This window comes from Crotalus tigris, unplaced genomic scaffold, assembly GCF_016545835.1.
Source record: "Crotalus tigris isolate CLP2741 ecotype Arizona unplaced genomic scaffold, ASM1654583v1 scf7180000017969.2108049, whole genome shotgun sequence".
Taxonomy (NCBI): Eukaryota; Metazoa; Chordata; class Lepidosauria; order Squamata; family Viperidae; genus Crotalus; species Crotalus tigris.
The window spans coordinates 1,270,443-1,297,182 of NW_024096751.1; the positions used below are offsets into that span (position 1 = coordinate 1,270,443).

At 38.0% G+C, this 26,740-nt stretch overlaps 1 protein-coding gene across 4 annotated transcripts in view; it reads left to right on the forward strand.

The window, feature by feature from the left end:
- DNAJB6 (DnaJ heat shock protein family (Hsp40) member B6) overlaps positions 1-26,740 on the forward strand; it is a 73,270-nt gene that overhangs the window by 25,202 nt on the left and 21,328 nt on the right. For 3 of the 4 annotated variants that reach the window (XM_039345680.1, XM_039345682.1, XM_039345679.1), the window contains 3 exons: positions 261-392; positions 856-1,000; positions 1,471-1,541. In XM_039345680.1, the coding sequence (XP_039201614.1) occupies positions 261-392; positions 856-1,000; positions 1,471-1,541 (348 nt within the window). The remainder of the gene's footprint in view (positions 1-260; positions 393-855; positions 1,001-1,470; positions 1,542-26,740) is intronic. The other variant, XM_039345681.1, reaches the window with a different exon arrangement.

Below are 26,740 nucleotides of genomic sequence, written 5' to 3' on the forward strand. Positions count from 1 at the left end.
TTCCACAGGTTGCTGTTTTCTTTCTTTTATTAGAAAAATTACTAAATTAGAAAATTATGAGTTATACTTTTATATGCATGAATATAATGTAGCATTAAAATCTTTATGTGACAATTATGCTCCTTTATCAAAGATTGAAATAGATTATGCTGGAGATATATCTTAATATTTAAATGTCCATTATTAAATTTTTAAAAACCATTTTGTTTAATTATTACAGAAATTCTGGTTAATTTGAAACTTTTTAATTTTATTTGCAGAAGATCCTTTTGAGGATTTTTTTGGCAATAGAAGAGGGTCACGTGGAAACAGAAGCAGAGGCGGTGGTTCCTTTTTCTCTGCCTTTAGTGGATTTCCTGCCTTTGGGGGCGGTTTTTCTTCCTTTGATACAGGTAGGATGAATTTAATTACAATGTAGACATTGAAATGTGGACAATTCTCAAAGATTTATACCCTGCAAACCTGCAACCTGCTTTGGACACCATTGATGCAAGCTAGAATTATAAGAAAAGAGAACAGGAGTTGCTTAGATGGATCCAGTGATTTGAGTTTTTCATATTTATTTCAAGGTTGAAGAGCCTTTGGACCTCAAAAATATTATTTACACCATTTGGCAGCTCTGTCAAGCACAGGAATCGGCAATATTTGAGTTTCCATATGTTTCCATATGTTTCTAGCCCCAAAGATGTAAAACAGTATTTGGTATTTTGAATGTATTCAGAACATGTAGTGTTATTTAATATTTCTCAGTGTTGGTGAACAAATATGGTCTTAAATAAAACATTAATCTGTCCATTAATCTAAAAGCAGATGTATGCTTTGGCCAAATACATTTTGTCACTTTTTCTTTCTTAGCAGGTTTCACTTCATTTGGTTCTCTTGGCCATGGAGGCCTTACTTCATTCTCCTCCACATCATTTGGTGGTAGTGGAATGGGTAATTTCAAATCTGTATCGACTTCAACTAAAATAGTTAACGGCAGAAAAATCACTACAAAGAGGTACAGTGACTTAGATTTAAATTTAAATTTGTTAATGGGTTGTTAATACCATTTCTTTTCATTCAAAACAAAACTAGAATATAGCAACTATTTATTTCAGTAAGATTTGACTAATTGTTCTTAAGTTGTTGTGTTTTTTTATCCTGGGGATAAGTCTAAATTAAGTTGGCATCCGTGTGGTTGAAGTGCCCAAGATACACATCATAAAGGAAAAGTATATAGTGTGTCTGATCCAACTCAAAATCCTAGTTAAAAAAGTAGCTCAGCTAAAGAATCTTGCAAGAGTTTTGACAACTGGAGAATTAATTGTTTCAAACATGTGGGTAAAATGACGTTTTCCAATGTAGTGTGCTGCTATAAGGTAACATCTTATAGTAAATCACTATAGATAAGATCTCTAGGTTATATTTTTACTGTTTAAAAAAATAAAAACCAACACCCATGCTCTTCCGTGGATTTCTGTCCTGCAGAATTGTTGAGAATGGACAAGAGAGAGTAGAAGTTGAAGAAGATGGCCTGTTAAAGTCTTTAACAATAAATGGTAAGGAGCAGCTGCTACCCTTGGATAACAAGTAATTCATCGCACGCATTTAACAGAAATTTTAAGTTATAACGAGCATCCTTTGCGGATTAACAGGAACATTTTTTGAAGATTTCAGACGAACTCTTTCATTATACTATACGTAAAGTAATTAAAAATGGCTCATCGGAGCTCGTATGTCAGACTTTTTGCGTTTTAATTGCTGGGACCACATGAATAGGACCATTTTTTGTCCTTAAAAATTGTTGTAAATTTCTGTACGCACTTTGCTTTATATTAAACATGATTCTAGGTAAACAGTTACCCTACTTTATTGTTAGGGACAAATTGTACGCTAGTATTAGCATGAATCTTGCTTTTTGCTATTTTTTTTTTTGTTCTTAGGTGTTGACATGTGAGCCAGTTAATACTTTACTGTGAAGTTAACATTTCTGAGGCAAATTTAATTTCAAGCATTTAGCATTTAGTAGTGAATAATGTTAACATGTTACTGATGGTGCATTTCTGGTTTAAACAAATTAAGGATGTTTTTTTAGTTTTTGCATGATTGCTGGCAATTTAGTTCATTTTGACAAAAATGTGTAATGTTTAAGCCTAAGCTAATAAATTTAAACTATTGAGCTTAGGTATTTTGTCATTTTTGCTAAAAAGTTAAAAATGAATAAATGCTGATGTTTGTGGTGCTTCTTTCTTGGGTAATACTTGTAGCTTTTATGTGTGCCTATGTAACTTGAAGGATACTAATTATATTTTGCTTCCAGCTCTTCCTGTCAGCTTTTCCTTTGCATACATTCTTTATGTAAAACGGATTAATATCAGACACAATATTCTGAACTAACACAAATATGACTTCTTTAAATAGGGTAAACTTTTAACATGACAATTGTAAAATTAATTTTTAAGACCAATTGAGGTCTTAAATACAGTTTCATTACAGATAGCTCTTAACTTACAACCATTCATTCAGCGGCTGTTTCAGCGGAACTGAAAAAGACAGTCCTTGCACTTTGGACTGTCACAATCTCCCTGTGGTCCTGCAATCAAAATTCGGGCTCTTGGTAACCAGCATGCATTTATGATAGTTGCACGTCCTTGTGTTATATGACTGCCATTTGCAATCTTCCCAGTCAGCTTCTGACTAGCAAAGTCAATGGAGAAAGATAGATTCACTTAACAGCCATGTGATTCACTTAACAACTGCAGTGATTTGCTTAACAACCATGGGAAAAGGTTATAAAATCAGGCATGATTCACTGCCTTGGTTAGCAACAGAAATTCTGCTTGTGGCTGTAAATCGAAGACTACCTATGCTATATATAAATACAGTTTTAACTCAGAGGTCTTAAAAACAACTTTTAATAGTGCGACTGAATCTTGGAAAAACATTAGTTTGCTTTTCATTTTATCTAAAGCAATGGATGACAGCGAAAGAAATTGTTTTTTCCTAAATTATATTTTGTTAAGTCAGCTAGGCAACTTTATGGGGCTGCTCTGATTTTGAGATAACAATATTGTCCTTTGGATTATTGCTTGCCCTTTCCTAAGGAGAGAGTGACATTCTTTAAGGAAATGGGCTTCCCTTTAAGAAATGAAGCATTCACTTACAAAATATGGAGCTATAATGAACTTTCAGTAATAGATAATAATAATAGATAAAAATAGATAAAAATAATAAATACTAACATATCTCTAATTTATTTATTTTTGAAGTACATGAGCAACAGATTTCAGATTAAGTTCTAAGCTATTCATTGGTTGTTACTGAGTGTTTGTTAGAATTATTGAGATTTCAGTAGAAGTTTCAGATAAACTCAGAAATCAGCTTTAGCAAGTTGTAAATATCTGTGCACTTAAAACATGTATACATGCCACATGCATGTTCCAAGATTATGCACTCTATCAGTTTCTAATGTCTAGCAACAATTGCGTTTATAAAGCATTGTGCTTTCAGAGGGCTATCTGAAGGTGCATTAAAGCCCAAATGTACATTTGTCACTGGGAGAAAATCCTTATATTAAAATGATTGGAAGTTAAATTCTTTGAAAGAGTTTTCCTATAATAGAATTTATCTTGACTGGTAAGTTGGAAGAAACAAATCAGAATAAAAGTGCACACCAAGACATTTTTCTGTTTAATGTTTTAATTAAGTTTATGAAAATTGCTGAAGGACATCATGAATGAGCCATTTTTGTTGAAAATGTTCATGTTTCTTAACATTCACACAGAACAGCTTTTAAATTCTGCTACTAGGTAAAACTTAACTAGGAATCAGAAGAGTAACTTATCAGCTTTCATACTACTTCATCCCAGCATAGTGTACCGCACAATATATTCCCAGCAGCACATAGTAAGTTTAATTTGGGCATTTTTGCTTGACTGGTGAAGTTAATCCAAGGCTCTGTGTGTACTGCAGTTCAAATATCAGAACTGTATATCAAAAAGTGCCAAATTATGCATCCTTCCCTCCTAATACAGTTTGACATCTTCGTTATGTTCTCCTTCCATATCATTTGAAATGTCACTCATCAGATATGAATTATTTGCAAAGCATTCAGCTCCAACCTTTAAGTGAAAGTATAGCCTTAAGGGGAGTTTTGACAAAATATCTAATCAATTACTCTCATTAACAAACATACCCTATATGTGATGTTGCTTTTCAAGAACAGATATTGTCAGAATATTGAGTCTTGTGCCGGTTAATTCCTGCATTTGCACTGCATGATCATAGCATTTACAAAGCCCTGGCCGCCTGCTTGCCTGACTTGCTTGTCTGTCTTGTTTCAAATATACTGCATACAGATAGTCCTCACATAGCGACTATAATTGGAACTGGCAACTGCTGCTAAGTGTCATGGTTGCTAAGCAGAAATTTATGTGATCGTGACAGGCTAACTTCCACTTTTAAGTGAATCACACTGGTCATTAGGTAAAACATTATGTGACTGTAACTTATGACTTCTGCCTTCTCTATTATAAACTGCTTGTTGCAACATTGCAAAGCACATAACTGGCGATCATGTGACTGCGGGATGTTGCAGTGGTTGTAAATGCATACTGGTTGCAAAGCATCTGACTGGTGATCGTGTGAAACTGAAATGGTTGTAATTGTGAGGAATGGGCCACAAAGCTATTTTTACACTAGTAACTGAACAGTTGTTAAATGAGGTAGTTGGTAAGTGAGGACTATATTGGCATCATCATCTGGATCTTGAATCTAATTCTTAGTTACTAATCTTTCTGACTGCAAGCAAATCATATTTCATGTTGCTTCTTTGTACAGTACATTAAATTTATCTGGCTAAGTATGTTCTTGGAATGTCAAAGAGTGAAAGTCACACAAAGAGTAAGGACATAGGATCTTTAGTTTTAAAGACATGCCTATTTGGTTCATTTCTTTGCAATTCTCCATTCTCTGATGAATCTGTTGCTGCATCCACCTGGTGAAATATACTGTGTTTCGCCGAAAGTAAGGCATACCCCGGAAATAAGCCCTAGCTTGATTTTTGGAGCTGGGCCTAATATAAGCCCTACCTCAAAAATAAGCCCTAGTTTTGGGGTGAGGCACACACCTAAAAATAAAGCTAGGGAAGGGGTGTGAGCTGCTCCATGTTCCCCACACCCACTTACCTTGCAGCCAGGCCTCTCCTCGCCGACCCACTTCCTCTGTGGCATCTTCTCAGCCAGGCCTGCATTTCTCAGTCACAGTCCTTTCCGGTATTCGGTAGTCACAGCTCGGTATTCGATTGCAGTAGCCTTCCGGAAAGACCGGAATGCAAACTGCAGGCCAGAATGCAGCTGCAGAATGCTCCTTCGGCTGCAGAAAAAGTGGACTGGCTGGGTGGGGCTGTCAGTGCTGGAGATGAGTAAGACATCCCCCCAAAATAAGACTAGGTGCCTCTTTTGGAGGCAAAAGAAAAAAAAAAAGACCTTGTCTTATTTTGGGGGAAACATGGTAGTTCCCCAGTGGCTATAAGCAAAATATTAGATTCTGCCCCTGAAAATTCCTGCTGGGAAAAGAATAATGGGTGGTATTATCCACTGCTTCAGCGAGTGAAGGGAGTATAGAGCTATTTGCCTTTGATAGATTTTGATCTGATTTGTGTGGTAAAAGGAAGCAGTGTGCATGAATAATAGTGTGCATGATCTGAAGAGAATTCCTGTAATAGAGATCCAATTGCATCAACCAATTGTCTTTGAAGATAGGAGTACTGTCCCTTACAGGCATAAAAATTCGCTGCAGCTGCCCTGGTTATTAATTTCATCTGTAGGTCCTCCCTTCTGTTCATATTTCTTTTCTTTAGTTTTATCTAATTTTCAACACATAAAATTCTTAGTTGATTTCCTGAGTGAAGCAAAATGCACTGCCTACCAAGCCTAATAAGAGGAAGTTGGTAGTCTTTGGTGCTCTCTGATCTTGGTTGTTTCCTTGCAGATGTTTCATTACCTTACTGGGTAACATCATCTGTACTAGAAGGAAATGGAATTTGGTCTCTAGAGGAAGTGGATTCTATTGTGGAGAGGAAGTGATAAAGGGATAATTTGTTTCTTCCAACCTTTTCTTAACTATAGCTCCAGAGCTACCAGCCAAATGGGTGGGAAAACACACTACACAATTCCTTCCTTCTGAAGTTTACCTGCTTAATGTAAGGGACACGTCTCTTCAGTTTAATCTCTTCCACCAATTACAGTGCTTCCTGCTCTTCCTCTCCCCCGCCCAGTAACACAATTATTGTATCAAATTGTGTAGTTAAAAAGTCAGTGTTAATGAACAATCTTTCATATTGTGTGGATTTTTAATCTGAATTTTATCCTGCCTATATTGCTTTATAAGTAACTCAAGCCAGTGAACATACATTCCATCCTCCTATTTTCCCATAATAACAATTCTCAGTTGGGTCAGGCTGAGAGAGTGACTGGCCCAAAGTTTTCCATTTGGCTTTCATGCCTAAGGTGGGACTTAATTGCATCTAATTCTATTTAAATACCCGAGACAAATCACTTATTTGTTTTACTAATTTCAACTGAACTTCTGCCCATTCAATTTGAATGGACTGCATCCAGTTTGGTATTTACCATTGTATTTCAAAACAGTGTTTTGGCATGATTTATTTTGCCTTCAAACAGGTAAATTTCAAAGTATTTTATGGACAGCTATTATTGTGATTTAAGGTTAGACCTGAACAGCTGCTACAATCTGATTTTTAATTTTTTTTTATTTACTGTGCTTTGAAATAGAGCTTGCTACATTCGCTTCTAATTCTCAGTTCTGCTATTCCGTTGTCTACATTGTGAACAAAGTACAGTTTTTATCTTAAATGCATTGCATTAACTTCCGTCTTCTATCCAGCTGCTAGATTGAATACTTTCGTTGTAACTTGGGATTGATTTCCAACAAGGTATTGCTAAACGTTTTTTCTAAAGGAAAGGTTTTCTCCCAGTTGTGTAAGAGAAAAAAAATTCATTGTTGAGCATTGTTACATTCACATTTGGGCTTTTTCTGTTCTGCCTGCCTAATTGTAGTTGATTTGTAATTGACAATCTTGTGTCAGTATATTTTCAGTTACTCTGCTGCAATGTATGTCTGGAGTATTTCTTTTGGCTGACTTATTTGCAAGATTGTGTCCTCAAACTCTTTTAAGATACTTAGCTTCTGCTTCTTCATGTAAAACTATTTTACTGATTTTAAAACATCTCACCAATTAATATGGGTTTAATAAAATGTACCAGGTTATATAAGATTATGATAAAAGACCTTTGATTTAATATTTTATTCCAGTTATTCCCATGCACAGTAGCACTCTATGAAATATTAATTTAACTTTTAATTAGGAATATTTTGGACTACTAGACCTCAGCTCCAAAAATCTGACCAATTGCTAGGTAGAAGCAAAGAAACACTGTGTAGAAATACTGTGCTGTCATCTAGTTATCTGGATTTTGCAGCTCAAGTCTGATAGCTCTAGAGGTGTTGAACTATTATCTTAAATAAGTAGAAATTCTTATTAGAATCTCTTCTGGCTCTTTTGTTTACATATCTCCTTTTTCCACTTTTGTTTGTAATCTGAAACTATCATGACAATAGGATACTGAATATTTATTTATTTGGTTTTATTTATTTATGAGACTTATATACCGCTTTAAGTGCAAGCACTCTCTAAGCGGTGTACACCAGTAAGCAATGTATATATATATTTACATTGCCCCCAACAATCTGGGTCCTCATTTTACCTACCCCGGAAGGATGGAAGGCTGAGTCAACCTTGAGCCGGTGAGATTTGAACCGCTGACCTGCTGAACACAGTCAGCTAAAGTGGCCTGCAGTACTGCACTCTAACTGCTGCGCCACCTCGGCTCTTGGTTGATAGAAATAGCCATTTATGTCTCACTGAACTGACTCCACAAAATAATAAACCAACATAAAAGCCCCTGGTACCCAGGGATAAACAACAATCATGGTAATGGAGAAAAGCACATCTATTGCAATAGAATTCATCTGCCATCTGACCCAAATACTGAGAAGCTGCTAGGTATTCAGTACCAAAAGGCTAACTTGGGTTAAGATCACTTATTTATTTAGTTTCTATAGCTACTATTTCAGACAAGTGATTAAAAACTACAGTATTATACAAAAGTAAGTAAGTATAGTAGCCAAAAATTATTATCAACATAGTTATCAATATAGCCAGGAAACAGGGCCGTTGACATACTTGGGATTCCAAGCCAAAGAACATAGGTCTTAAGGTGAGGTCAATGGAGTTGAGGTTATCCTAATCTCAGAAGAGAGACTGTTCAAGAGGGCAGGGGCTACAGCAGAGAATGAACATCTCTTAGTCCCCCCCCCAACTGACATTCCTTGGCTGAGAGACTCATAACATGCCCGACTGAATTGGTTAGATAGAAACAGCTGGGAGAAGATGGCCACTCAGGTAACCTCATCCCAGGTCATGAAGGGCTTTAAAGGTGACAACCTACACTTTGAATTACACCTCAAAACATATTGACAATCAATGCAGCTCACTGAGTAGTATTGCGTGTGTTGAATGTCTGACACTATTACCTGTGCAGCCATATTTTGCATCAGTCGAAGCTTCTAAATGCTTTGCAAGGGCAGCCCCCTGTAGACTGTGTTGCAGTAATCCAAGTGAGATGTCATGAGGCATGAGTAAGGGTGAGCAAAGCTTCCTGGTCCAGGATTGGGAATAACTAGTGCCTAACCTTAAGGTGTGCAAAGGCCCTCCTAACTATGGCTGCTACCTATTCTTCTAGCAGGAGCTGTGAGCCTAGAAAATTGCACACTGGGTCTATCTGGAGCAGTGCTACTCCATCCAGGAGAAGAGGTAGAAGAACTTTATGTCACTGGAAGGCCCAAATACCCAAAGCCATCAGTTTTGTTTGAGTTTAGTCAAAGTGCATTGCCCCTCATCCAGGCCCTTACTTCCTCCAGGCATTGGAAAAAGACATCCACAACATTGCTCAGATGTTCTGGGATGGAAATATAAAGCTGGATGTCAGTAACATGTTAATGATACCTCAGCTCAAATTGTCAGATCAACCAGTGGCCTCATGTTGATGTTAAATAGGAGAGGGAATTTGAGCTCTGGAACACCCCAGAAAATAGGGGGCGCAGGCTGGGTCTCTCTCCACTATCAACACCAACTGAAACTAACCACTGAGGAAGAAGGAGAATCAGTGCAATATATTGCTGCCCACCCCCAACTCCTATCCAGAAGAATACCGTGGTTGGTGGCATTGCTGAGGAGTCAATCTCAGTTCCATAACCTGGCCTGAATTTTGACTGAAAGGGGCCAGATAATCTCTTACATTCTTAAGTCTACATCACAAGACTTTTGATGATTTTGTTTTCCTATTATACTTAAGTGTTTTTTGCAATTTCCAAGAGAATTCTACCATATGGAATGTAGAATTGCTCTCTGAAGGAAAGTAGCACATGCTTATTTCTGGTTCTTCATTCCTTGGTTCTAGCTATTGCTTTCTGGACACATTCTTTTTAAGCATAAAAGGTTATTTTAATTATTCTGAAATTTAGCATATCTAGCCTCTAGAACAGTGGTTCTCAACCTTTTTAATGCCGCGACCCCCCCCAACCGGTCGTAAGTCGAGGACTACTTAACCAGTCGTAACTTGAGGACTATTCAACTGGTGCAGCACCGTTTGCAGAATGGGACTTTTGGCGGGCTCAGCAGGGCAGAAACAGCCTGGACAATTCCTATTGGCTTTTGAAAGCCAATAGAATTAGACTCTATTCAAGAGAGTCTATTCTATTGGCTTTCAAAGGTCAATAGAATAAAAGGGAGTGGCACAGCTAAGAAAAAGGGGGGAAAAATGGCGGACTGCATTTGGCGATCCCCGCAAATGGTCGTTCAACCCCAAATGGGGTCCCGACCCACAGGTTGAGAACCCACTGCTCTAGAAAAAAATACATATTTAATGGGACGGAAAAAATAATATTTGGTAAAGATTGATCAAGATAAATAATTTCATTCTTTTATTTATTCACAAAATACCAGGCTTTGTACTAACAATTTTGGAATTATCAGTGATTTTGAATACTTGACTAGGAATAATTCTTAAATCTTCATCAGCAAAGACCACGCTTTAATCAAGTGGGTATAATTTTATTTTACAATACTACTTCATTATATTAGGCTCCAGTTTCTCTTGTTACATTAGAGTTTACTGAGCAGCAGTAGGCACTAGTATTAATGTTCACTGACAAGGCAAGGCTGAAAAGTTGCATTTGTTGACCTAAAAAAATGGGATTTGAATTAATCCTTTAGGCGGCCATGAAAAATTGGGAGTCAGATTGCTGGGCAGCCTATTATTGTGTTTCATAAGAATTGATTTGAATTATTTGACACACTTCTCAGCATGGCTTATCTATATAGGTCAACTTCACATCCTTCTCATTTGTTTCCTCATAATTCTTTTGGTTACTGTGGATTAGCAAGAAAATATATTTGTCTGATTTCTTCACTTGTTCTTATTTAGAAAAAAATTCCCACGTGCTTGTAGTCATTTTCCACTTCATAAACATTTGTGATATTTTTCTTCCTCTGTTGACTAGTGACTTTATTTAATGGCTTATATTAGATTTCAAAATCTCCTAACATAAGTAAGAGTGGGATTTAGGTAAGATGAAATAGCCATAAAAATCAGCTCAAATTCAAATTTATCTGAATTTGGATTGCAATTAGAGAATAATGAACATACCATAAAAATGCATAGAATCATAAATGCATAGTACCTTCTAGTTCAGTGGTGGGGAACCTATGGCACGCATGCCAGAGGTGGCACTCAGAGCCCTCTCTGTGGGCACGTGCGCCATGCCCCGGAGATGGCAACTGTCTCTCTTCAACCAGCCACTGGCTAACTCGCCGAGGTCCCACATGGCCGGATGCATCCCAGCACCCATGCGCTCGCTGGCCTCTGTATGCAGGGGCCGATGGTGTCAGGCAGAAACTGCCCCGGCCCCTGCCTCACCTTGCTCTGTGACAATGGCACTCCCGCCCTGCCTCACCTTGCCTCACCTCACCCCACAGGACACACCTCCTGCCCACTGCCCCACCTGCCAGAGATCCCCTGGATCTCCCCCAACCCTGCCCGGCCCCTACAGGCATCCCTCCCCATGAGCAACATTGAGGTGATCACGCCTACCTTGGTCACACCCACCCAATCTGCCATGACCACCACAGCCACGCCCACCCAGTGGGCCACACCCACCTGGCACCGGCGATAAATAAGTGGGTTTTGGGTTGCAGTTTGAGCACTCGGTCTCTAAAAGGTTCGCCATCACTGTTCTAGTTCAACACCCTGACCAGTATGTCTTAAATGAAAGAAAAAAAAAGGAATTATATTATCAGGCTCTCTGATGCTTATGTTAAGTAAACAATGCTTTTAAGTTTTTAAGATATAAAAAGCATATCCATATGAGCTTCTCAACTATGACCAGTGCAAAATCCACCATTACAACAACATGTCAGGTGAAGGAAAAAAAAAACCACATTTCCAATCTCTATTGAGTATGAACAGGTCTACATAGTTCCCCCTCTCTTTCACATGGTAATGGATGTGAATATGGTGACATGTTCCTGAGAATATTTTGTTTCATAAGACTAAATGCTAATTTAGTGCACAGAAAATCCATTTATTAGCTAAGTGTAGAGCAATGACAGTAAGTAGAAATTTTTATCAGCTGATCTTTGATTTGACCGTCCTAACTTTGAATTCCATCCAATCTTTAACAGAGATCCCCCCCCCAAAAAAACCCCCAGTCAAGGAAACTACTGTTTAGTAGTTGAGAAGTTCATATGGATATGCTTTTTATAATGCATAATTTAAAAGTATTTTTTATTTAGCATAGGTATTGGAGGGCCTGGTAATATAATTCCTTTTTTTTTTTTTTTCAATTTAAGACATACTGGTCAGAGTGTTGAACTAGAAGGTACGTTGCAACTCTTCCATTTTATGATTCTATGCATTTTTATGGTATGTTCATTATTCTCTAAACAAAAAGAGGTATAACATGCCTTTTGAACTGTAACTATTTTACTTGGTACTTAAAAGGGAAATCGGCTTATTTTCTTCTGAGCTGTCCATGGAACGTTTACTTAAAATTGGAGCCAAGGTAATTTTTCTTCCATAAATCATTGTAGTTGGATACACAAATAATTGCCTTTCAAAGTAACATACTTTCCCGTTGTGGGATTTCTCAGATAGAGTGATGGATTAAATTTCTGACATGTATATTTAAACTAAGTAGTATAATACTGTATCTAGGCTTGGATAGAGATCAAAGTTCATTGTGGGTGTGTTGGTAAAAATTCCATAAATTATTGCTGTCTCACACATCAAGTTTAGGCCTGTTGATGGCAGTCAGCAAAAACTTGAGTTTGAAATAATACTATGATATGTTTGGAACAGTGTGTGACATTGGTCAGAAGATGCTAAATAGATCCCACAATTAACTATAGCCCAATTCGGAGCATTCCTTGGGAAAAGATACTTTTCCTTCCCTTTCTTTAATGTAGAATAAGAAATATACACTGTCCTGAGAAAGAGGTGAGTAAATATTGGCAATATGGATGGTACAGTCCATAAAGTATAAAATTGAAAATGGTTATCATTTTGTCTTTGGGAAAAACGATTTTTTAAATACTTACTTTAGGCTTTGCCTAGATATGATAGTCTCAGGGTAGTCCAGATAAAATTCTGCAAACAATAGACCAGTGGTGGCAAACCTATGGCATGGGTGCCAGAGATGGCACTCGGAGCCCTCTCTGTGGGCACACGTGCCGTTGCCTCAGCCTTGCCTCCATCCGCGACCTCCTCACCAGCAACCCCCTGGAGGAGAGTCACCCCTGAGCGTGGCCCACGCAGAGCAGCTCAGCCAAGGACATAGCAGCCAGGCAGCATAGACAAGACTCTGCCTTTATGTCCCAACACACATAGTTGATGCTGCAGAGGGCGTGGCTGCCATGGTGCTGCTGGGCTGCCTGAGCGATCTGCGGCGGGCTCGGGAGGCAGTGAGTGGCCCTGTGGGCAGGCAGGGTGGGGTGGAGTGGGGGCGGGGCAGGGGTGGGGCAGGGGCGGGGTCAGTTTTTGGGCACTCGGTCTGTAAAAGTTTTGCCATCACTGCAATAGACAAATCACTTTATTTCTGTTTGAGATGAAATATTCTATAGATATGGAAGTAATATCATGAGGAATGCACATTGTATTTCCATGTTACTGGATCAAGTAAATGTTTTTAAAATGATTCATTACATTTGATCAGGCAAATAGTTTTTGGTTGTTCCCATGTTTTGTATTCCAAAAGAACTATCCTACTCCATTCCTTTTAATTTTAGCCCCAAATCTGTGCAACAGACCTCTATTTAATGTGACTACAGTTAAATTGGGACTATACCAAATCAAAAATTGTTTGTGTCCAATTCTTTTAATTACAGTGATAGTCTTTTGGTAGTACGGTATGAAACATACACGCTACTTAGGTATTACCGATTCAGGATATTGATTAGGTTTATCAGAAAATTGTACTAAGGTTGTTCCAAAGTATATTAGTCTGCATTGTAGCTATTGAATTTGGGAATGGAAAAAAACAGTGTTTTTGCTGCTTGGAGAAAAGTTAGATAAACCAGTCCTTGTTATTTTCAGCTGCATTTAGCCACATGTCTATATACATTGTAATTGCATTGATTTTGTATGCAACTTTCCTTCATCTATATGCATTATGTATACTATTTATAGACATTATGTAATTTTCTGTTATATAATGCATTTTCGAAGATCTAGGACTAAGATTTCCTGACAGGGAAGGGAGAGACTGCTTTGAACCCAGCTGAGCAGAAGCAACTCTTTTGAGATAAAAGGAGAAAGGTTTTGAAACGGAACACAAGATCTCTTTTTACAGAATGGACCAAGGACTGAGGATAGTGGAAGAGGTTAACTCACCCCTTCAGATTGCTTTGTCACTGAAACAAGGTGTTTAAGGAATCCTATGCAGTTCTGGAGTACAATATTTATTGGGAAACTGTGAGCTAGGCTGGTAGGGGGGATTAAATGAGAGCTTAGCTGGGAGACCTTATATAGCTGCAAACCTGAGCCTCCCCCAAAATCTGGTCATTCTCGAGAAGGCAAAAAGGCTGGGGAGATTCTTATAGCATAAATGATAGACAGTAAAGTTATTCATTTGTAGCTCTGGTTACTTGCATCTGACATTAATCTTGTTTAAAAGTATTTTAGGTCTTGATGACTATTTGGGGTGTATGTGTCATCTACCACTAATTTTATCTTTTCCCTTAGAATGACTCTCTTACTCATTCTTGAAAAAGTATAGCTGGATGTACAATAATGATGGCCTCAAGTAGGACAGAATAGTAGGTTTTTCTGGCCTTTCTAGATAAACTTAATAGACTAGTCTTGCATGTTGCACAAGTAATGAAGAAATGGGTTTGACATTCTTAACTGTTTTTCCTGATCCTGCAGAATGTTTCAAGGGTGGGAGAGCGATATTGAGGACAGATGGTGCAAGCTTAGGCTTGACTGCTTATCAGCTGGTATCTGAGTTCAGTACAAATAAGGATTTTCAGAGGACACGACATCTGCAGTCTGTACAGTGTCTACCAGATCAAGAAAAAGTTCTGTGTTCCTTGGAGAGATAATTTGTTTTTCTCAAATTGTGAAAGCTCCCTGAAGAATATCACTTCTTCCAGAGTAAGCAAAATTACTAAACTATGCAAAACCTCTCAGCCTTCTGTGGTTTGGGAAGGTGTGAGAAGCATCAGGTTGTTGGTTTTGCAGGGTGCTCCCTACTAATACTTTATATGAAACCCTGGGATAAATATTCTTTTAAAAATTTGGAGCACTAATTAGGAATATAAAAGCAATTCAGCTGGTCAGGATGGTTGAAAATAATTGGGATAAAAAGCATTTCAAAGTAACCTCGAAAACTGATGACTAAATAATTATGACTTAAAAATTAAAATATTGACTTGTTTGCTCCTGTGATAAAAAGCTAAGGGTTTACATAGTCTGTATCATGTCCTACTTGTTTGTCCCTATAGAGCAGGGGTAGATTTCAACTCCCAGGGTTGCTGAGCCACAAATCATAAAAGGGCCATGGTTCCCCACCCTTGCTATAGAGCAGTGGTGGCGAACCTGTGGCACGGGTGCCAGAGGCGGCACTCAGAGCCCTCTCTGTGGGTACGCGTGCCGTCGCCCCAGTCCTAGGCCTTCATCTGGGTTTTATAAAACCTTTTCACTTTAGGCCTCTGCCATGTACAAAAAAAAAAAAAAAGGTTCAATCAATCAGTCAATTTCAACTTCTCCCAGGAAAGAAAAAGATCTTGCAAAGTTGGAATTGATTGAACTTTTTAGTCCCACCCAGTCTTCTTTTACCACATAGCCACGCCCACCCAATGGGCCACACCCACCCAATGGGCCACATCCACCCAGCACCTGACGATGCATAAGTGGGTTTTGGGTTGCAGTTTGGGCACTAGGTCTCTAAAAGGTTTGCCATCACTGGGTTAAATATATGAATCATCTTATAGAGAAGTTCCGTTAATTGATATAGATTCCTGAGAACCACTGTAGCAAATACCAAATACTAAACTATTCGGAAATATGTTTCAGTTTGTTAAAATTGTTCTTTACCCAAATTATACTATAAAAGCATATATAGTGTCAGAGATGAAAAATGACATTTGTGTTGGTTGCTGTGTTGCACAGGCTCCAAACTTCCAATTAAAGTTAGGAAAAAAGAACTCACATTTGAAGCTATACTAGATAAAGAATTCTAGGAGTTCACCATTGTAAAGTTGCTAAAGGTCAGAAACCTTGATCTCTAAGAATGTTTTCAAACCCAGCTTTAAAATTGTGGGTGGGGGATGTTCCTGGCATTTAGCATTCTTCAGTGGTGTTTGTATTCTCTCAACACACAAACAGATGTTGTTGCAGTCTTTCCCCTTCTCCTTTCTCAACTTGAAGCTGAAAAAGCAGTCAGAGTCATGCCCAGAATTCTGCTAATAATGTTGATTTTTCTCTGCTAAAACCATTATAATGAGAGGTATTTTGTCGCATCCTGAAAAATGTTCTTTGCTGTAGGAATTTGTTCACTGTGACCATGCTTTTGTGTTTCATGTCTTAAAATTTCCTCCCTCCCTCCCTCCTTTATATTTGTATTTTCCAGAATCTGAAACTGTATTATGTTGATTTTAAGTTTGTGGTTCTGTAATCTAAGTAACTTTGTATTTGCATGTTGCCTAGTAAGCAGCTCTTTATGGATATTCCAGATTAAAGTAATATTCACCTTTAAGCATCAGAACTGGTTTATCTGCTGGAAGATGCTAACTTATTTACAGTACCTGAAAGCATAGATATGACTCAGTGCAAAGTGAGGACATTAATGGTGGTGATCTTCCCACATTTTAAAATGTTTCCTCCAGTTGATCATTTATTAGTTTGTGTTATCCCACTAATGCATAGTTCTGTAGTCCTGACATTATGAAAATAATAAGTAATAGAAGTAACTTGAAGAAAGGAAGTTTATTCGGCTTCATTAGGAATATAAAAGACTCTTTCCAATTTTACTTGACACAAAAGCATCTCTCTGCATTTTGATAATATCAGAGAAGGAAGGAAGGAAGGAAAGAAGGAAGGAAGGAAGGAAGGAAGGAAGGAAGGAAGGAAGGAAGGAAGGAAGGAATCCAGTTTTCAAGAGGAATTAAAGTAATGAAAATCAAACTGATTATAGTACAGAATTATCCCATATTCATACCATGGGTATTCTGACATACAGACATTTTGATTTGCCTCAATGTAACTATGATGTGTATACACACACACACACACACACACACACACACACTTTTCCCACTTGAGATAATAAAGTTCAGGAAAGGAATAAGAAATAGAAAACAAAATCAATTAAAGGAATTGGGATAAGGTATGTTTCTTTTCTTTTTTTTCTTAACAGATAGCCATCATGGCATTGATCAGTTGAGGCTCTCATATAATATTTTTAGTGAGAAAAAGTGTAGACTTAATACATTTATTATTTCTTTGAAGAAAGATACCTTCGAACAATGAAGATCCAATGGATAAATACCTTTTAACTTTTGTTTATTCTGATGAAAAGCAGGATTATCAAAGCCTCTTACACAGAGACCTTGAGAATAGGGTGTAAGATAAGCTCTTCTTCCTTTTTGAGATTCAATTTAGCATGCTGATTTTAACTTATTAAACATTATAAAACTTGGCTTGACCATGTTGTGCATCAGTTACGCCCTTTCCTGGAAAAGAGAGGCTCTCTGCTTTGTCACTAATACCTTGGTTGCCTTCTCTTCATAGAGTATTGTAGTGTGCAATCTGCAATCCTTGAAAAGTATCTGGAAGCTTTAGCTCGGTGATGGCGAAACTTTTAGAGACCAAGTGCCCAAACTACAACCCAAAACCCACTTACGCACCGTCGGGTGCCGGGTGGGTGTGGCCCATTGGCTGGGTGTGGCCAATTGGGTGTGGCCCAATGGGTAGGCATGGCTGCAGTCATAATGGCAGACTGGATGGGACTAAAAAGTTCAATTATTCAATTCCAACTTTGCGAGATCTTTTTTTCCCCCACGAGAAGTTGAAATTGACTGATTGATTGAACTTTTTTTTTTTTTTTTTTTTGCACATGGCAGCAGAGGCCTAAAGTGAAAAGGTTTTATAAAACCCAGCTGAAGGCCTAGGATTGGGGCGACGGCGCGCGTGCTCACAGAGAGGGCTCTGAGTGCTGCCTCTAGCACCCATGTCATAGGTTCGCCACCACTGCTTTAGCTGGTACAAAATTTGGCTGTGTCAGCAATCTTGTGTGCCAAAAGAATGGTGCATGTTATACCTTTGCTGTGCAAGCTGTGTTGGTTTGCTTTGGGGTTCAATTCAAGATATATTGGTTGTGACCTTTAAAGGCCTATGTGACATGGGGTCAAGTTACCGACATAGCTGTCTGAACCCCATCTCAATTCTCACTTCAGGGCCCAGGAAGAGAGACTTCTCTGTTGTTGCCCCACTGGGCTCCCCCCCCCTCGCTCTTCCCCCAGATGAGCCTGGCCCCTACTCTCCTGGCCTTCTGGAAAGGCCTTGCTTGGCACTCACAGAGGAGTACATAGCCATGGGGCTGATTAGCCCCATTAATAAACATTGAGTAACTGATACGGCCTTAGTTCTCCATTTTAAAATCTGTTTTATTTTTATTTTTAATTGAGCTGTAATGTTCAAAACATCTGAAAGCAACATGCATAAAAGTCTGTGCAATAAAACATGCAATTGCAGTACATGGCTTGTTATTTAACCCGTTAGTGTATTTTTAATGATATAAAAGAATAAAAAACCCTATAGAAATAAGAAACAGACATTTTAAATACTTTTGATAAAGCAGATTAACCAGCTGGAGGTCGAGAGAGAGAGAGAGAAACAGCTTTCGTGTGCAATATTCACATCAGGAACATCTGGATGAAGAGCAGATGCCTACAACTCATAATTAGTGTGCATTTCAATAAACATGAATGCCTGTCCAGATAGTCCTTAACTTATGACCCATTTGCTTAGTGATTGATTGAAGTTATCACCAATGCAAAAAAGGACTTACAACTCAGATTCAAAGTTCTGATGGTGAGCCCCCCCCCCCCAACATGATTATATGATCTAACATTTCAAACACTCAGCATTTATGGCTGCTTGCAGCATCCCATAGTCATGATACGCTGCTTTATGATGGTTTTGCTGAAAACTGGCACTTCCAATTTTCAACCAAACTGCATCCACAGCTAACCACTGGTTTACATAGCGACTGGCATTTGCTTAATGACTGCATAAAAGATTGTAAAATGGAGTTGGTCATCCAAATGACCTGTTTTACTACTGTTACGACCATTATGGACAGGCTTCATTGTGATCCTATGTCAAAGACTATCTATACTGAGTTTCTTATTCTAGAAATAAACATCAATTAGCATTGTTTTCAGTATTATACTTTTCGTGTCACACACCTGAGCATAACAAAACTTTAAAAGAAACTTAAATGGGAAGGGGTATTATGAATCATTTCCATAAAAACTATAGGAACAACATAAAGATGAAACTGCAATAGTCCAACAGCCACCACTCCCCCCCCTCTCTTTCTTTCTTTCTTTCTTTCTTTCTTTCTTTCTTTCTTTCTTTCTTTCTTTCTTTCTTTCTTTCTTTCTTTCTTTCTTTCTTTCTTTACATCTAAGAACATTGGCACTTGATTCCATAATTCAAGGGATTGGGGGTGGTTCCTAAGCCCCAGATAGCCCCTGGGATCCCATTTCTGGCTTCCCAAGCACTTGCAAATGAAATTAGATATGTGATCTTTGACTTCAAGTTGCAAAGATTGGGCAGAAAAAGGGGTGCCAGGTTTTCTGTTCCCACTGTTCATAATGCTGGAAGCCTGAATAATTATTTTGAAATGGGCTGAATTCATTTGGTCCCACCCCTTAGTGACAACCTTTCTGCAACTCACTAAAGTTTTGGGTGTCATAAACTGTAGTATGTTGCCACTAAAGAATCTCTGTATACGTTGCCATTAAAGAGTGCTTTGTCACCCCTCTACTTAATTCCAGAAGGTAAGAATAGATATGGGATTAATGGTGAAGATCTTTCAAGATCTAAAAATGACCCTCCATGATTTGTCAAACTTTCTTAAGGAAAGAACAAGTCCTGTAGGTTTCATAGCTCATAGCTGTTCTCCATTAAGGCTATTCCCCATTTCCATTGTCACAGAGCAACTCAATAAGACTGCAACCATCATATCACCAGTAAAATGGCAAATACAGAACAACAACAACAAAAAAACAACCCAACCAAAAACCCTCTCTTTGAAATAAAACTGTTTTTATTTAATAAATTTATTTAATTACTTTATTTTTGACTTAACTAGATCTTTGCATTAAAATAAGCTTCTGCTTTGCAGTCCTTGGCATAATGAATTAGTCTTAATAAAGCACTCTTGACCTTTTAAATTGAGACTCCCGGTGCATGGTTTCTACATACGATTCACAACATGTCATATTGATTAATATTAAATAAATAAAATTTAAAGTTAAGTGCCTTTGGCACTTTATTATGACAGGAAGTGTCATAATTATCACATAATTATACATAAGATTGGGGGACATCTTAGATAGAAGGCCATTTTCTGGGGAATAGTCAAGACCTGCACAATAGGGGTGGGCACCACAAAGCTGAATATAGGTAGGTTAGGTTTCTACATAAGTCCTGTTGGGCCAGTATCATGAAACAGCAGCCGAGAAGATAGGGGCTGATGAAAGGAATCAAGTTCCTTAAACACATTACCAACAGTTTTCTGAAGCAGACTACTTTCCTCCAATCTTCTTTTTTATCCTGCTGTTTAAACAACTGGAAGTCTGATACCAGCTGTATCTTTTAAGCTTTTTGAGTATCAAATCCTGAAGTATATAGCATAACATAGCCCCTAAAACACATTTTTCCGAGAGCACGTTCTAACTGGAAATAGATTTTAGTATTCCTCGCAAACAAGTATGTTGAGCATTTTCCAACAGACCTTCACTATGGGAATCCCGGAATATAGGTTAGGACAATATTGGTAAAATAGGTGCAACCAAATCTGAATTGATCCTAGTCACAATACTGCGTTATTATCATTTTAGAGATGGTTATTCAATGTGACCATGGGGACTCTGTGACCGTCCTAAGTGCAAGGGCTAGTTGTAAGTCACTTTTTTTTTCAGCACTGTTGTAACTTCGAATGATCGTTAAATGAGTTGTCATAAGTTGAGGACTACCTGTAGTCTAGATGAACTGATGTTAGGCTAATCTTTCATTTCTTTTGACTGTAGCTTGTATTTATCAGGTTAGCCGTAAGTGTGGCCCTGTCTTGAAAATTTATGGAAATAAGCCTGTTTCTTTTTGGTGGAAGGAATCTTCGGGGATGAGTGTTGTGTATGTTATGTATGTATGTTGTGTTTCCGCAGCATGTGCATGACAGTGGGAGATAAGGAATGATTGTTCTGTTCCTCAGGACTGTACATTTTTAGCATTCAGTAGAGGAACAGTCTTTTTAATGGATGAGAATCCATCTGATCACATCTATTCTCTCCTTACCAGAGATTGTCCTTGTCCAGTAGGTCATTCAGCCCTTTTATGGGTATGCCCACTTTGGTGCTACGCAGTCGACATAATGTAGGAATTAATATTCTTGTGGTAGTGCAAGGATTTACTGATTCTGTCCTCTCTGGCTACAAAGTAGGACAGAGGCCTGAAAATGCATTAATCTTTCAGAATTACAAGCACTGGGTATGCTTTGTTTTGTTTGTGTTGGTGCAGTCATTTTACCATGTGACAAGAACTGAGCATGCTGAAATGAAACTTCTTCTGTCAGTAGAGACCTTTCAGACACTGTGTAGCTTGCTAAGGTCCTTTCATTAGTTCAGCAGTGCTTTTATTTGGCAAACTATTAAGCATTCTTCAACTGCTAAGCATTAGCTTGGTTTCAAAATAGTTTGTCTGAGGTTTAGGCTTGCCAGATCAAATCTTCCAAAAATAGGAGCCTCTAACAAAGAGCTGCAACAGGCTGTCAAAAGGTTTTTGCTTCAAGGAGCTAAAATACCAAACGCTCTTTATTACAGATTAACTCTTGATTCTCTAATTATGAAGCCTCCTTGTCTTGTAAGTTTATGAATTCCTCCTCCATCATCAAATCATTCATTTATTTTTGACAGAACTGTTTTAGGTCCATATTTGCTAAGAGGGGAGGAAAAATGCCTCATAGGAAGAGTGGGAATTGTCCAAAATATCTTCTTAATATTGCACACAATTGTAAGAATACTATGAGCTAGTTCGAAAATGAAAGAAAGAAGAAAATAGTTATTGAAACTTCCTAAGCCTAATGAGAATTGAGGCTTGGCAGAAAAATCATAATGCTGTTTTAACTTATTTACTATATTCAGCCTATATGTCATAACTGCAGCTCATAGCCTCTTTTCTATAGCTTTTGGATAAATGTGATATACTCATATTTCAGCATAATCTACTAAGGTAGTGATGGCGAATCTATGGCACAGGTGCCAGAGGCGGCACTCAGAGCCCTTTCTGAGGGCATGCACACTGTCGCCCCAATCCTAGGCCTTCAGTTTGGTTTTATAAAACCTTTTCGCTTTAGGCCTCTGCTGCCGTGTGCAAAAGAAAAAAGAAAAAAAGATTCAATCAGTCAATTTCAACTTCTCACAGGAAAAAAAAGATCTTGCAAAGTTGGAATTGATTGATTGAACTTTTTAGTCCCACCCAGTCTGCCATTACCACTGCAGCCATGCCCACCCAGTGGGCCACACCCACCCGGCACTCGACGATGCATAAGTGGGTTTTGGGTTGCAGTTTGGGCACTCAGTCTCTAAAAGGTTCGTCATCACTGTACTAAGGCAATGTTTATCAACCTCAACAATTCTACAACCTGTGAATTTCAACTCCCAGAATTCCCCAGCCAACATGCTGTTAAAACCTACACATTTTGAGCTTCCGGTGGGAGGCGACGGCGATGGCGGCTAGCTTTTAGCCGTCCAGCTGGGGAAGTGTCAGAGCCGCGGAGCGCAGCGCGCATCAGCTGGCCCGCGGCTCGGAAATCCCTTCCCGGGCAAAGGGAAGGGACAGAGAACGCAAGAGTAGAGGTAGAACCCCTGAACCCCCTCTGGATTTATTTCTAGAGGGGGTGAAAGGAGTGTTCCCTCGGAGCTCTTGCTGATCTCCGCCTCCCAGCTGTTTTTGCTTCCTAGGAAGCAAAAGAAACCGCCGCTTCTATCTCCGTGTTTACAGCATTTTGGTGAGTAATTTTTAAACGGACGGAGCAGTTTAAAGGATTTTTTGTTATATTTTAGGTGTTTATTTTTTTATCTTTTGATTTTTACTATTTTTCCTCCTTTTTTTTGTTATACTAGTGAAAGGATTTAAGATGGCGTTTTGAAACTGTCGGAGTTTTTTTTCCTTTCTCTTTTGTTTTACTTTCCCTTTCTAAGGACTGTTTTTTGCTTCTGCTTTTGCTTTTGGTTTAGAATTTTTTCTTTTGAACTGTTTGCTCTTTTACTACTTATTCTTTGGATTTATTCTGGACTTTTAATGACTATAGTTTGTTTCTTTTTAAAAAAATTTTTTTTTTTTCTTTCCTCCTCCCTTTTTGGCTGGAGGGGAAAGGGAAGTGACAATTGTGCTTTTTAAAATGGCTTCAAAGAGGCAGCAGCCTTCCTCAGCACCTAAGGTTATTTCTTCTCCTATAACTTCCACTGCACAGCTACAACAACAATCTAAACATGTACCACCGGCTCAGCCACCACCCTCCCCTCCTCTACCTGGACTTTCAGTACAAGAGGTTAGAGGCATAATGGGAGAGATTGTAGTTCAAATGAGAGAGGAAATGAATCAATTTGTTTCACAGATTAAATCAGAAATTAAATCTGATCTCAAAGAAGAGATAACGGGGATAAAGTCTAAATTGCAAGAAAATAATAATGAACTACGACAAGATATATTGGCAGCTGTTTCAGGTTTGGCTACTGTGGTGGTTAAGCTCGATGCAAGGCTTGAGGAAGTGGAAGACAAAGTTGACTCTTTGGATGACAAAATTCAAGACGTGGAAAGGAAGGTGGACTCCTCACAAGAAGATATTTTGATGTTTCAGTATAGACAGATGGAGTATGCCCTGAGGATTAGAGGCCTCAAGGAAGATATCAATCAAGATTTGGTGGAGGTGGTCCTTACTGATCTGGCGCTGGCCTTGGATATGGATAAAGGAGAATTACAGAGAGAAGTGGAAAAAATTTATAGACTCAACTCCTGGATTGCTAAGCAGAAGAATTTGCCTAGAGATGTGGTGATTTACTTTACAAAGAAGTCCCTGCGGAATGAGATTATACAAGCCTTTTACAACAAAAGATTTCAGATTGCCGCCCAAGATGTCATCATTCTAAAGGAAATCCCATCCAAAATTTTAAGAAGTAGAAAAGACTTTGCTTTTTTAACCAATGAGCTTAAAGTTAGATCGATGCCATTTAGATGGGAAATTCCGATGGGTATTGTTTTGAGCCATGCTGGGACACGCTACAGATTGAACACAGTTGATAAAGCTAGAGATTTTTATACTTCGGTCCTGGGTGCAGGCTCAACTTCATCTGGTCGGAAATCTTTGAGTGGTAAGGAAGCTGAGCAGCAATCTGAGGCATTAGATTTGGTTTCCGCAGGGATGATAGAAGCGGCAAAGCAACGCCAGACGGAGGCTAAAGAGCAGAGGATGACTCGTGCAGCCTATAAGCGTAAAGAGAAGGAGCAACGTAAAAAAGAGCCCAAAGAGAGTTCTCCTGGAAGTGCTTCACCGCCGGTGGGAGGAGCAAGACCCAAGAGTTATGTAACACACGCAGCTCTGTCAGATTTTGATGGTGTCTTCTCCAGGCTGCGTGCCAAGGGAGATGGCAAAGTTTTTGACCTGGAATGTTAATGGATTGAATTCTCCTCAGAAACGGAAAAAAATCTTTTATTATTTGAAGCAACATACCAATGATGTTATTTGTCTACAGGAAACTCATATTTTACTTAAAGACCAGAAATATTTAGTTAATGCTCGTTTGGGATCTCATTTTATATCTCCTGCTCCTGGGAAGAAAGGGGGAGTTGTTATATATGTTAAACAAAACCTACCAGCTTGTCTGGTAGAATCAGATCCCCAGGGGAGATATGTGATGATTGAACTTGGTATATATGGTAAGAAAGTACTTATAGTTGGACTTTACGCTCCAAATCAACAACAGGAACAATTTTATAAACAGTTACATCAAAAAATAACTTTGCTTGATTATAGATCAGTGGTATTAATGGGTGATTGGAATGGTGTCTTAGATACACTAAGGGATAAGAAAGGTTCCTCTCCTTTTCTTAAACAAGCAAGGCTACCTAAAGCCTTTTTTGACATGAAAGAAGACTGGGAATTAAGGGATTATTGGCGGGAACGTAATCAAGAGGAGAGAGACTTTACTTTTTTTTCTGATAGACACCAATCTTTTTCAAGAATTGACTTTTTCTTGATTACCACGGACTTGTATAATAAAGTAAAGAATGTAAAGATTTTTCCTAGATCACTGACGGATCATAGTCCAGTTTGGATGGAGCTGATTCAAGAGAAAGAGGAAAGAAGATCTTGGAGAGTTAATGAAAATTTGTTTAGACAAGAAAAGAATGTTCAAAAACTAAAGGAGTGTTTAAAGGACTATTTTGCTTTGAATATGTATAAGGGGACTTCAATGTCAATGGTATGGGATGCAGGTAAAGCATTTATGCGCGGTGTTTTGATAAAAATGAATAATTTTTATAAGCGAAATCAGATTCAGAAACGTAGAGAACTTGAAGATGAAATTAAATTAAAAGAAAGGGCTTTGATTTTAAATCCTTCTGATGAGAGTATTAAAGAATCTGTAAAGTTATTAAGGTCACAATTTAATATGTTGATAGCAGATCAAGCTGCAACCAACTTATTATTTATGAAACAAAATACATTTTGTAATGCCAATAAGCCTGGGAGATGGTTGGCTTATCAATTAAGAAAGAAACAGAGACAAAGAATAATAGAGAAAATAAACTATAAGGGTAAATTAGTTTCTCAGAAGGAATTGATTAAAAAATCTTTTTTGGATTATTATCAAAACCTATATAAATCTACTAATATACAAATGCTAGATATAAATAAATATTTAGCTGAGGCAAGTTTTCCTAAACTGACTGAGGATCAGAAATATGAAATTAATGGTTTAATTACTAAGGAGGAAATTACCTCAGCAATTCAACAATTGAAATTAGGGAAAGCACCGGGTACGGATGGGTTAACAGCTGTTTATTACAAAGTTCTAATAGAGGAGATGATCCAACCATTACATGATCTTTTTAATGGTATTTTACAGGGTTTAGAGATTCCTCCTTCATGGCGTAGTGCTTTTATATCATTGATTCCAAAGGAGGATCAAGATCTTACCCTACCAAAAAATTACAGGCCTATATCTCTTTTAAATGTGGATTATAAGATATTTGTAAAAATTTTGGTAAATAGGCTTATGAGGGTGGTGCATCATCTTGTGCATAAAGATCAATCAGGATTTATAACAGGAAGGTATATGAAAAATAATGTCAGACAAATTATTAATTTACTAGAATATTTAGACAAGAACAACCAAGTTCCTGCAGGGCTCATATTTTTAGATGCTGAAAAAGCATTTGATCAATTGAATTGGCATTTTATGTTAAGAGTAATGGAAGAAATGAATTTTGGTGAAAAGATATTACAAGCCCTTACGGTAATATATCAAAAACAAACGGCACAACTTATTGTTAATGGAGGTTTGTCGGAGGTTTTTACAATAGAGAAAGGTACTAGACAGGGGTGTCCTTTATCGCCATTGTTGTTTGTTTTTACATTGGAAATATTATTGATCAAAATTCGAGAGTCTCAGGAAATTAAAGGAATATATGTTAATAAAAAAGAATATAAGTTGAGAGCTTTTGCGGATGACTTGGTTGTTACTTTGTCGCAACCTGATTATTCTGTAGTAAACTTATTACAGTTGATTCATCATTATGGTTTGGTCTCGGGTTTTAAGATTAACGTAAAT